Raw genomic sequence first — 12,662 nt, 5'->3', positions numbered from 1 at the left:
CTCGTCGTCTTCCTTCTCTCTTCAGCGAGAGCACTGTCTGGAAAGGGAGGTTTCTCCATCCTCCCTGCACGCAATCCCTTCGCAGTGTGGAGGAGGAGGGTCCAGAGAGGAACAACCCCCGTCTGCAGCCCCCAGCGGTCCTAGGGAGGGTCCCTGCCTGCTGGAGCCCCACAGTTCCAAAAAAAGCAGGCCTGGTCCCAGCGGGTCTCCGGCCCCACCAGAGGAAAGCCCATCCAGCCCATCCTAGATGCGGAGCTCAGCCCCATCAGGGGTCTCTGAGGAGTGCTCAGTGCTTATGGCGGAGGCGGAGGGGCCCTGGGAAACCCCGAAGGGCGAGACAACAGGGGAGCGAGCAGCTAGGGGCGACAGTGAGGGGGAAAAGCTGGGTGACATGGCAGCCGAAGACAGCGAGCCCTCGTGGCTGATGGGTGAACGTCGTAGCGAGGAGAGGTGGGGGAAGGCCCGGCCCACGGCGGGCTTGGGGGGCACAGACTTGGCGCTGGGGTGTGCGACTGAGGTGATGAGGGGTGGTGGGTCGATGCGGGGCTTGGGTTTGGTGGGGAAGGGCTTGCGCAGGGAGCTCTCGTCCTTGAGGCGCGCAATCTCTGTGAAGACGCTGGCCAGCGGCTGGAATTGGGGGCACCAGTTGAGCAGGTAATCCCAGTTGTAGCTGCCACGGAGCTCCTCATCACTTGCCACAATGGCCGTGAGGGAGCCGTCCACGCATGGCTTCCCGTCCTCTGGAAAGGAATAGTCTTTGGTGGCTGAGATGTTGAGGCCACAGCCAGTCCCCAAGTAGGCCACGCTACCGCCCCCATCGTCCCGGTAGTGCTGCGGGGGCTGCCCGGGCAGCAGCAGGCCGGGCCCCTTCCTGTTCTTGAACCAGTGGGATGCGTCGAGAGTGGCTGGCTCGCAAGACACGTCCGAGAGGCGATCAGCATCCGTCTGGATCCCGGAGTCTGGCCCTCGGGCAGCCAAATGCTCCTGCAGGGAAGAGGTGACGCTGGACATGCGGGGGCACTCGTTGATCATGCGGATCTCGTCATCCTCAGCTGCCTCCGCGGAGCCACGGCCGCTTGAGTGGGAGGGGTCCAGCGATCCCCCTCTGGCGTAGGGCCCAGCGGGCTCCGTGCCATAGCCAGGCAGCGCCTCGTGGTAGAGGCAGTCCCCACCAGGCAGGGCTGGCTCAGCGTGGCCCAACTTCTGCAATGAGGCGCTCTTCACGTGGGCCAAGTCCGTCTCTTTATGGCCATGGTCTTGTCGAGAGCGGACGAGGGCCAACACAATGGCCACAGCAGCCAACAACACCACCACGCCGAGTGAGGCTGCCACCGCCACCACCAGCAGCAGGTTGAGGTCGGGCACCAGCCCAAAGGAGGTGTGCGTGACGTCGATGGTGACTTGGGCAGTGGTGGAGCGGGAGGCAGGCAGGGGCCCATGGGCCTGCACCTCCAGCACCATCTCTCGCGGCTCCCGCTTGGGAGGACTGCCTGCCGGCACCTGGCTGTCGACACGGAGGTAGACGGTGCCGCTCGTCTGGTTGATCCCAAAGAAGGGGGATGGCTTAGTCAAGGTGTAGAGCACCACCCCGTCCGGGCCCTCGTCCTCATCGGTGGCCACCACGTGCCCAATACTGTGCCCCTTGCGTGCCCCTTCGGGAACCTCAAAGCTGAAGGCTGGACTGAGGAAGACTGGGTCGTACTCGTCCTCGCCGGTCACCAGAACGCGCACGGTGACGGTGGCTGAGGCGTTCCCTGCATCCGTGGCTTGGACCTGCAGCTGGACCGCCTTGCTGCGCTCGTAGTCAAAAGGCAGCCGGGAGTGCAGTGCCCCGGAAGTGCTGTTGATGCTGAAGGCCTCCCACCCCTCCGTCCGCAGCAGGGCGTAACGCAGCTCCCCAAAGACGCCCACGTCTGTGTCGACGGCCTGCACGGTGGTGACCAAGCTGCCAGGGGGCAGGTTCTCCCGCAGGCTGGTGCTCAACAACTCCCGGGGAAAGTAGGGGGTGTTGTCATTGACGTCCTTTACCTCAATGGTGACCGAGGCCAGTGCGAAGTGCCCGCCTGCCCCATCCGAGGCCTGCACCACCAGGATGTGCTGGGCCTGCTCTTCACAGTCCAGGCTCTTGGAGAGGCGAAGGGCTCCGGTGGAGGGGTGCACGTGGAAGAGCCCGCCGGGGTCCCCAGAGCTGATGCGGTAGTGGACCTGGCCGTGGGTGCCCGAGTCGGGGTCATGGGCAGCCACGCGGAGGAGCTCTGTTCCGGGGGCAGCGCTCTCACTCACAGCCATGTGGTAGGTGGGGCGGCCAAACACCGGCGGGTTGTCGTTGGCATCCAGCACGGTGAGAACAACCAGCACGACGGCACTGTGCTGAGGCACGCCTCGGTCAGTCACTGCCACGGTCAGGTTATAGAGCGCCACCGCCTCAAAGTCCAGGGGCTCAACCAGGACCAAGGCGCTGGCCCCGCCCACCTGGCCCTCCAGCTGGAACGTGTGCCCGCTGTTCCCACTGACGATGGTGTAGTCCACGGCCGCGTTGTCCCGGGCGACGTCGCCGTCTGTGGCATGCAGGGTGAGCACTGTGGTGCCCGGGCGCTGGTCTTCGGGCACGCTGGCGTTGTAGCATGGCTGCGAGAACTGAGGTCCGTGGTCATTCACATCCAGCACCTGGATTTGCACAGTGGTCCAGGTCGAGAGTTTGGGAGAGCCCCCGTCATGGGCCTCCACCCGCACGTCCAGCGTGGGGGGCCCTGGCTCCAGAAGGAGGGGCTGTGTGGTGAAGAGGGTGCCTACGAGGCAGGAGAAGGAGCGGTTAAGGCTCTGGAGGAGAGAAACGGCTGCAAGAACAGACGGGCGGAGAAACCCCCAGCCCCACCCCCCCATTGGGGAGGAGCTGGCAGCCTGCCACCACATCCTGGGCAGGCAGGAAGAGGGTCTGTGCCAGCCACCCCACGGTCTGACAGCATGCCCCGCAGGCCTGGAGCTTGCTTGTCTGAAGTTCACGATCAGGGAAGAGGAAGGGGCAGAGGGAATCCCTGGCAAACCGGACTGTGACTTGGAAGGGGTCCCCCTCCCCCCCAGTCTTGATGGAAAGCCTCCTCTCCTGGCCCTGCTCTCCTACCATTGTGTGGATCAATGGCAATGGCATGGCTGGGCGTGGCCAGTTGGTAGGTGACTTCCCCATTGGTGCCAGAGTCCAGGTCGGTGGCACTGAGCGTCAGGATGGGGCTGCCAGCCGGGGTGTGCTCTGGCAGCAGCACCTGGAAGGAAGGGCGAGAGAACAGTGTCGTCATTCCCAGGAGCTCCCTGGCCCTTGGACAGGCTGTGTGGGGGCCCTGCTATGGGGCAGCCCCTCTCCCCAGAGGCTTTCCAAAGTCCCTGCCTTTAGAGGTGGCTGTAGCAAGAGGCAGGCTGAGGGGGCAGCCCAAGTGAGACGCTCTATAGCCAGGAGCTGATCAATATGCTCCGCAGAGCCAAGCCCGGCGGCCTGTTTCCACCCACCGACTGTGCCCCAGTTCTCTTATGCTGGTCCTGGGGCCCTGATGCCCCCCTCCCCTCTTCTCCTGCAGCCTGCCATCTCTGGCTTCCAGGGCCACTCCAGCCATCAGCTGCCCACGGGCAAGGGCCTGCTGTTCTTGTCTGCCAAGCCTGCTGAGTTCTGCCGGCTGGCAAGCTTTCAGCGCTGTCCCCGTGTTGGTGTGGAAGGCAGAGCCTGCCGACTGCTCTTCAGCAGCCTTTCGACAGGATGCCACGGTTTTGCTGCCCTTGGCTCCGGCCCCATCCCAGAAGCAGGCCCCAGAGACTGTCTGGCTCACAGCAGGCACTCCCGCCTCCCTGGGGCTGGGCGGAGGGTGTGTGGCTACCCCTGGGGCACCCTACCTGATACAGGGCCTGGGCAAAGCGGGGCGCGTTGTCGTTGACGTCTTCCACCAGCACGGTGACGTTGGCCTCCGTCTCGTGCTGGGAGTCAGAGGCGCGCACCGTCAGGGTGTAGCGGCGACGCTGCTCATAGTCCAGCGGCCCCATCAGCATAATGCGGCCCCCGTAGCGCAGGATGCCGAAGGTGCCCCTCACGCTGCTGTCCAGCACAAGCAGGTAGGAGAGCAGTGGGCCGGAGTCCACGTCATTGCCGGTCACCATGGTGATCTCCGTGCCCAGGAGGGTGTCTGTGGGGACGGGTGGGGAGGAACACGTCACCTCTGGGCATTCGCTATCCCAAGGGGGAGGGCAGAAGCCGCTGGAAGCTGCTCAGGGGCTGAGTGAGGAGGGGGGGCAGGAAGACCAGAGTGCCCAGCTGGCGGAGGTCTGAAGGATGTGAGCAACCCTTTGGCTCTGGCTAAGGACTGACGGTGCCACCCAAGGATGCTGCCCTGCTGCTAGCCCACTTCCCACCACGGATGTTGTTCGGGGGTACCCCATCTCTAAACAGGGATGGGAAGCATGGGTGCTCAGTGACACTCTTCTCTTTACGCTTATGCTGGGTTCCCACCCGGGGGTGGGCTGCCCTCTGCCTCCCGTGAAGCCCTCCAAGCATGCAAAGGAATGGCTGCAGAGAGGAACAGCCCTGCATAAATTTGCGCCAGGCCCCCGAGAACTGCCTCCCTCTCCCCCGGGGCATTGCTTGGAATACGGAGGGATCCCTCTTCCCCCTCCCTTCCCCCCTCCACTCACTTTCAGGCACCCGCACCTCCCAGGGGGCGGGGATGGTGGGGTTGTTGTCATTCACGTCCATCACCACCACGGTCAGCGTGGCCGAGCCCACCAGGGGAGGACTTCCTCTGTCTGTGGCGGTCAGCACCAGCCTGTGAAGGAAGCATGGCCACATCAGGGGGCCTCCGTGGCTTGGCGCAGCCCCCTCGAGAGAGGCAGGCGCTGAGCCCCTGCTTGCCTGTGGAGGTCACGGCAGGGTACATGTGGCACAGAAGCCCATAGGAGGTCTGGAGCATGCCTGGCATGTCCTCCAGCCCACCCTTCCAGCCATCCCTTCCTGTGGCTGCTGTGGGGGGCCCCGGGTGCTCCGGAGAGGGAGGAGAAGAGAGGCCGCCTTACCGCGTCTGAGCCCAGATCTCCCTGTCCAGAATGGCTGCTGTGGTGATAGAACCTGTTTGTGCATTGATGTGGTAGAGCCCGTTCATGGGCAGTGTCTGGTTGATCATGTAGGTCACCTGCCCATTGGGGCCTTGATCCACGTCATCAGCCACCACCTGCCATGAGAGGTCAGTGTAGGTGCCACAGCCACTCGCAGCCCCCCCCAAGCCATGCACCCCTCCCCAGCTCCCCTCACACAGTCAAGTTCCTCCGGTTCCCTCACACTTCCTGCCCCACCCCCCTACCCCTCTACCCTTCGTGGGTCCTGGTAGATCTCTAGCTCAGAAGGATCTAAGACTGGTGATCCGCCCCCTATTCAAGGCGGATGTGAGTTTGTTTTGCAGAGAAAAGGAACCTTTTTTCTCCCTTGCAGAAGAGTCATTAGCTATGGAGCTGCTAGGACCGCCCAAGAAACTGTGTTAACCCTTTCCCACCCAGGCTGTGGAGAAACGTATTCCCTCTGTACTAGAAGAGGGCTGGGGGCGGAAGTGGCGACATTGGAGGGGTTAAATGGGGCAGGGCCAGAATGCGCATGGGCGAGTTCTTAGCCAGTGTGTCCTCATTTCATCCCTACAGGCAGAGGTAGCAGGAGCCAGCTGTAGAATTCGGCCCCAACCATGTGGAGCAGGAGCAACTCTATGACCGGCTGGTGCAACAGACCATCCTGCGCCACCAGGTGGGGGAGTGTGCCACCGGTTGGATGCCTGCCTGCTTGCCCACATGGGGGGGGGGTCAACTGGGGCAGCTGCCTGCTTGGGGCTTGGTCAGCTAATTTTTAAGTTGATAATTTTGGCCCCCGAATGGTGTTATAAGTATCCAAATGGCCCTTGGCGGAAAAAAGGTTCCCCACCCCTGAACTAAAGCCTCCCCAGCCAGAGAGCAGCCTCTGACCGCAGGGGGCACATTCTGCGTGTCCTCCCCCACCCACACCGCCTTGCTGGTGAGCAGACGGGCACGGCGAGTTCCCTGCTCAGACCTGCATTCCCAGGCAAGTGAGGGGCTGACGTGGATGGGGACCCCTGTACGCAGGGAGCAAGGGGCTTCATTCTCACACATGCATGCACTCCTGAAACCACCTTTGGGAACTGCTATTTGCCCTGATGAGGCAACTCTTATATAGCTCATCTGTGGTGATCTTAAACACCGCCCCCCCTCGGACTGATGCAGTTGGGGAAATGGTGCAGGGGAGAAGGCTGAAGCCCCACCCCAATTCCAGTGGGCCCAGGCAGGCCTTGGGGATTATTGAGTATGGAACTTGCGGCAGATATCTGCCTGCCTGGATCCAGGGAGGACACAAGGAAAAACCGGTGTGTGTGTGTGTGGGGAGGCTGCCGTGCCTCCTCTGAGGCCAAGCCCCGTTTCCCTTCTCTCTCTTGCTCTGCTGGCATCATAGGGCCCCCCTCCTCTCTTTCCGTGGTACCTGGATGACAGGCGAGTCATAGCCTTGCGCCTCCCGGATGAAAGCCACATAATTCTGCAGCTGAAAGCGTGGGTGGTTGTCGTTCACATCTTGCAGATTGACCTGAACGGCCAGGAAGCCGAAAGAGGAGGCCGACTCAGCCTGCAGCACCAGACGCAGGCGGGGGCTCGCCTCAAAGTCCAGCACCCCCGGATTTCGCACAGAGACCACGCCTAGGGAGGAAAGGCAAGGAGAGGTCAGCTGCACACTGTAGGAATATGCAAGGCTGTCATATTAGCTGTGACAGGCAGACTTAGATGGCAAGGATCTAACTGTCATCCATAGGCTGATGTAATGGCCTGGAAAGCCCCTAGGAGGCCTGATTATACTGGCCAGATCCAGTTGAGGCCAGAGGCTGAGGTGTGGTGTTGCACCTGGAAAGTCACTAAGCATGTACTGCTAATTGATGCCTGGTGGTGGCATTGTATGTAAGTGTAAGACTCTGTGAGTCTGTGTCGGGAGTTAAGGTGGAGAGAGTGTTTATATAGCACTGTAAATAAACAACTGCATTTCTATAAGCTCTAGTGGTTCTGGTGGTCATTCCTGGACGTTGGCACAATCCGCCAGCTCTCGCGTCACACACGTCCCCATCTGTTGATGCAGCCAATACATTACTTGCCCTTGGAAAGGAAGAGACGCTAGCCCCCGCCCCACACACACACACCCGAACATGTAAGGCTCTGCGCACTGCTGACGGCACAGCTCGGTTAGGGTCATTATGTGGGGTTGCTCTGATGTCACAACACACCTTTTGTGTTGCCATTCTACCAATGGAGGCTGAGAGGAAGGGGGAGAATATCCCCCAAACGAAGGAAACGGCACTCTCAGAGCCCCAGAAAGTTGTCACTGATGACAGGCTGCCTGTCCTTAAGACCTGGGGCAGGATTAATGGAACCGGAAGCTGTCCATCCTCTTCCAGACCTCTTGGAGGACAGGGGACACGCCATAAGACTGGAGGAGGGTGGACACTATCCCAATTTTCAAAAAAAGGGAGGAGGGATGACCCAGGAAACTACAGGCCAGTCAGTTTGACCTCTGTCCCAGGGAAGGTACTGGAGCACATTTCAAGGGGGGTCAATCTGCAAGCATCTAAAGAACAACTTGGTAATCCAGGGAAGTCAGCATGGATTTGTCACCAACAGACCAACCTCGTTTCGTTCTTTGATCGAGTGGCGAGCTTACTGGACCGAGGGAATGCGGTTGATATTGTTTACCTGGATTTCAGTAAGGCTTTTGACAGGGTTCCCCATGATGTTCTGATGGGTAAACTAGAGGACTGTGGACTGGACCCGAGGATAGTTAACTGGTTGGAGAATCGCACTCAGCAGTTGTCAATGGCATTTCATGGCGAGAGGTGCCCAGTGGGGGGGCGGGGGGTGCCACAGGGTTTGGATCTGGGCCCGGTACTTTTCAATATTTTTATGGATGATGTGGATGAGGGTGAGGAGGGACTACTAATTAATTTTGCAGATGACACCAAATTGCGAGGAGCAGCGAACACACTGGTAGAAACAGAATTCAGTGGGATCTGAACATACTGGAAAAGTTGGCAGATGTGAACAAGATGTAATTCAACAAGGATAAGTGTCAAGTTCTACATCTAGATAGATCTCCTGGGCATGGAGTAGGGGGTCACTGGGTGGGGGGGGGAGGTAGTTGTGAATTTCCTGCATTGTGCAGGGGGTTGGACTAGATTACCCTGGCGGCCCCTTCCAACTCTATGATTCTATATCAAAAATTTGAAGCACGCATACTGGATGTGGGGGACACACTTCTGGGTAACACTGTGTGCGAACAAGATCTGGACCCCAGTGCCGGGAGTCGGCATCAAGGGAAGGCCTCGGCCTCTGTGCCCTGTCCGTTGGGCCCTTTGGGGCAACTGGTGGGCCGCTCTGTGGGACAGGAACTGGGCTGGGTGGACTCTGGCTGTCATCCAGCCGGGCTCTTCTCATGTTCCTAGCCAGGGCCTTGCGTATGCCAAACCAGGGCTGGCTCTGTGTCTGGAGGGCCTTCCGCATAGTGCCAGAAGACGCCCGGCTTGTTCCTGCTGGAAACAGGGTGCATGACTGGATTTTCCCTTGGGTATGCTCATCCAGGGCACTTTTGATGTCCCTAGCAAGAGTGGAGGAAGCCCTCTGCTCAGAGATGTACTACTTGGAGATCCCTAAAAGAAGGCTCCCCTTTAGATACCAGTTTGCACGGGGCCACGGGAGTCCCAGGGCCGCTTCCGTGCCTGCCCCCGGGCCTCCGAGCAGCCCCCTGCCACTCCCACTGAGGCACCGACCTCGTCCCAGGCTTGCACCCCCATACCTGAGCTGGCCTGGATGTGGAAGGCTCCCCTCTCGTTGCCGCTGACGATGCTGTAGGTGATACGGCCCGAGGAGCCTGTGGTGTGAGCGGCAGGGATGCTCACCACGGTGGTACCTGGCCGGGGGGGGGGGGGAACAATGCAGAAGGAACTGTCAGCTGCATTATGGGGCAGGTGGGGAGGCCAAGGACCCCCCCAGCACAAGCCCAGCAGGGGTGGAGGGAAACAGCGCTCACAAGCACCGACTGAGCCAAGCGATGCGTGTGCATTGGGGGGGGTCACAACCCTGGCACTTCAGAAAGACTGGGTGCCCTTCACTCGCAAGGGGGGTGCCCCCTCCACTCTGAGTCCCCCAGCCCACAACGTGGCTCTGGTCTCAGTGACCTCGGCATCTCCTCCTCTTACCTCCCAGCATGCACTGCAACAGACATAAACCCCACACTCAAGGGCCCGAACGGAGGGGCTGCCGGGACGGCCTTTTGGCCCCTGAGCCTGCAGTGGGGCAGAAGCAGCTCTGCCTCCCTCCGGGCTTGGAGGGACAGGACTCCTCCTGACCACAGGCAGCCGGACTGGGCCAGTGAAGCTCTCTTCCTGGGACATCCCTTGTGCAGCATTGGGGGCAGCAGGACAGACTAGTCCAGAGATCCCTGCCCCATCAAGGTGGTGGTGCTGCTGGGGGCCCATAGCACTCGCCAGTATGCCCCCTGGCACCTGCAGAGCTTTCCAGAAAGGGAGAGGGGCAAGGCTGTGGGGCAAGGCTGCTCTCTTTCAAAGGAAAGGGTCTGGACAGCTTGGAAGCCCCAGTGGGGTCCCACCCCCCCCTTCAAGATTTCCTTCTTTCCAGGAGATGCGCGGAGGCAGGAATTCTGTTCAGCTCCACCTCCTGAGGCAGCCATTCTGGCGCTGCCCTCACCTCCTGCTCCAAATCCTAAAGGTGCTGGCATGCTCAGAAAAGTTGGGTGCCCCTGGACCCGGCTCTCCGTGCCTCCGGCAGGTGCCCTGCCCCAAGGCAGACAGCGTGGATGACAAACACATACCTGGGGCGGCGTTCTCAGGCAGGGCCACGTCACTGCTGCTGCGGGGGAAGCGCACCCCCCGGTAACTCTCCTCCTGCAGGTGAATGACCACCACGCCGGTGGAGGAGAGGGAGGGCTGCCCCATGTCGCTGGCCACCACGAACAAGGTGCGCTGGCGCTGACCCATGGCTGACAGGGGCTTCAGCAGCTCGATGACCCCTGTGTAGGTGTTGATGGAGAAGGCTGGGGAGGGCGTGGCGAAGCGGTAGAGGATCGAGGCGTTGGCTCCGGCGTCGTGGTCTTCGGCACACAGCGTGGCCACCACCCTCCTGCCAGGCGTGTTGCGAGGCAGCGTGACGGCCAGCGGGCTGAGTGGGAACGTAGGGAAGTGGTCATTCACGTCCTGGACAGTGACCGTGACCCGCACGGAAGTGCTCTGAGGGTTCAGGGGGGAGGAATCCACTGCCAAGGCTAGGAAGCTGTAGGTCGCCCGGCGCTCCCGGTCCAGAGCATGGGAGAGGGTGAGGCGGCCCGTCTCGGGCTCCACCTGGAAGGTACCCAGGGACTCCTTGGCCAGAAAGTATGAAATCTGGCCACTGGCTCCCTCGTCTGGGTCCAGAGCTGCCAGCTGCAGCACCACGGAGCCCACGGGCAGGTCCTCGGGGACTTCTGCCAAGTAGGCCCCCTGGGCAAAGCGGGGGGCGTTGTCGTTCAGGTCCAGCACTTGCACGTGGAGCGCCAGGTTGGCACAGCGGGGGGGTGAACCGTGGTCACAAGCCTCCACGGTCAGCGCATATCTGGGGGTTCGCTCCCGGTCCAGCCCTCGGGTCGTGTACAGCTTGCCTGAGGTGGGGTTTAGGGCAAAGTCCTTCTCGGGATCTCCGGCTGCAAGGAGAAGGACAGGAGGAAATGCTTGCCGGGACTCAAGGCACAGCACATACACCCCATTCAAGCCCCCCCCCCCAGAGGTCTCACAGGGAAACGTGTCAAGTGTGTTGTCACCATAGAGACTTGGAAGGCCTGAAACACTTCCAAGGTGGGAAATAATGTGGTGGTGTGGACTCTTTCTTTCTTTCGGAAAGAAAGGGCAGCGTCCTTGTCCAGAGAGAGGAAGACTACAGCAGCCCCCGGGGGCCCTGGCACGGCAGATCACCCACAAGGGTGTTTGGGAGCCCTCCCCGCTAACTCACTTGTCAGCTGGTATGAGAGGCGGCCGTTTTCGCCTGCATCGTGGTCCGTGGCACATAGGGTGATCACTTCCACCTGGCTCTGGTTCTCCGGCACCTCCAAGGCACACGCCTCGCTCTGGAAGGCCGGGCCATTGTCGTTCTCATCAGCCACCAGGATGCGCACCGAAACCTTGGCCTGGTGTGGGGGCACACCTCCGTCGCGCGCATACACTGCAGGGGGAAAGGGCGGCTGTGACTTCGGGAGGCCTCCGGTAAGGGACATCAGTCACTCCTCCAAACTGCTGCTGGGGGACTGTCGGGGCCCTGCCCTGCTCTGCCCCAGAGAACAGCTGGTTTTGACCACCCGCATCCCAGTTTCTCCTTCCCTTGCTAGTCACGCGAAATGCACAAGCAAGGGACCGGGCATTCCCACCCTGCTCCAATTAAGTTCTGTCATTTTGTCAGGCCAAACCCAAACCCTTTTGAGTCTGCTTTCAAGTCGACGTCTGGGCCAAAAACGGGCTTTTCCAAAAATTAAAGCCGAGCTCCTCACAGCCCTGAATTCTCCGCCCCCCACCAAATTCTGCCCTTACCCAGTGCTCGTTCCCCACTGACCCACAGCTGGCTTGTGGAGAGAAGCAGCCACTGATGTGGGGGCCCATCACCTGCGTGCAGGACCCCTGCCCCCCCGTCTCACCCATGTCCGGGCCCGTTACCTGTCAGCAGGTGCTCTGCCTGCTCCTCACGGTCCAAGGAGCGCCGGGTGCTGATAAGGCCCGTGGAGGGGTCAACGGAGAAGTCCTCTCCGGAGATGCCACCATAGGACACCTGCCCACTGGCTTCTGTAGAAAGATGCCGGCAAAACAGGCTTGAAATCCCCCTTGAGGGCCGGTGTGGCACAGTGGCTAGAATCTCAGACTAGGACCTGGAAGACCCAGGTTCAAATCTCCACTTGGAAGCTTGCTGGGAGACCTTGGGCCAGTCACACACTCTCAGCCCCACCTACCTCAGAGTTGTTGTGAGTATAAAATGAGGAGAGGAGAGTGATGTAAGCCTGCTTCCCCCCACCCCCCGGTCCATGGGGGAGACGGGCAGGGTGTGTAGATTAATTAATAAATATTTGTTTGCCATTGGGTGAGAGATGCTCTGTGGAGAGTGGAACTTTGCCCTTCAATGTGGCTGGTACTGGGGGAGATATCCCCTGCTTTCCCCCACCCCCCAGCAAAGAGGGACAGAGACAGATATAAACACCCTCAGTTCTTGGTACAAAATCAGTGCAGTGGTTAAGAGAAGTGGTTTGTGGCAGCGAACTCTAATCTGGAGAATGGGGTTGGTTTCCCTACTCTACATGAAGCCAGCTGGGTGACCTTGGGACTAGTCACAGCTCTCTCAGCCCCACCTACCTCACAGGGTGTCTGTTGTGGGGAGGGGAATGGAAGGTGATTGTAAGCTGGTTTGATTCTGCCTTAAGTGGTAGAGAAAGTTGGCATATAAAAACCAGCTCAGCCGACTCTCCCACTGGGGAGGGGAGGTTCCACTGGGGATGACCGTCTGCCTGCCTGTCTGCCTGTGCTTCTATCTCCTCTGAGCTCGAGAGGAGTCCGTGGCTTCTCCCGACTTTT

General features: G+C 60.5%; 1 protein-coding gene across 1 annotated transcript in view; it reads right to left on the bottom strand.

Annotated features, from left to right (window-relative positions):
• Positions 1-243: 243 nt before the first annotated feature.
• DCHS1 (dachsous cadherin-related 1) overlaps positions 244-12,662 on the bottom strand; it is a 38,788-nt gene continuing 26,369 nt past the window's right edge. Inside the window, exons 12-21 of the mRNA XM_056858757.1 lie at positions 11,757-11,882; positions 11,062-11,271; positions 9,893-10,756; positions 8,858-8,971; positions 6,509-6,720; positions 5,050-5,204; positions 4,672-4,802; positions 3,880-4,166; positions 3,122-3,260; positions 244-2,789 (exon numbers count right to left, since the gene is read on the bottom strand). Coding sequence (XP_056714735.1) covers positions 244-2,789; positions 3,122-3,260; positions 3,880-4,166; positions 4,672-4,802; positions 5,050-5,204; positions 6,509-6,720; positions 8,858-8,971; positions 9,893-10,756; positions 11,062-11,271; positions 11,757-11,882 — 4,784 coding nt within the window. The remainder of the gene's footprint in view (positions 2,790-3,121; positions 3,261-3,879; positions 4,167-4,671; positions 4,803-5,049; positions 5,205-6,508; positions 6,721-8,857; positions 8,972-9,892; positions 10,757-11,061; positions 11,272-11,756; positions 11,883-12,662) is intronic.

This window comes from Euleptes europaea, chromosome 12 (genome assembly GCF_029931775.1).
Source record: "Euleptes europaea isolate rEulEur1 chromosome 12, rEulEur1.hap1, whole genome shotgun sequence".
Lineage (NCBI taxonomy): Eukaryota > Metazoa > Chordata > Lepidosauria > Squamata > Sphaerodactylidae > Euleptes > Euleptes europaea.
Note: the sequence above shows the minus strand (reverse complement) of the source record. Positions and strands in the feature narration are given on the sequence as shown.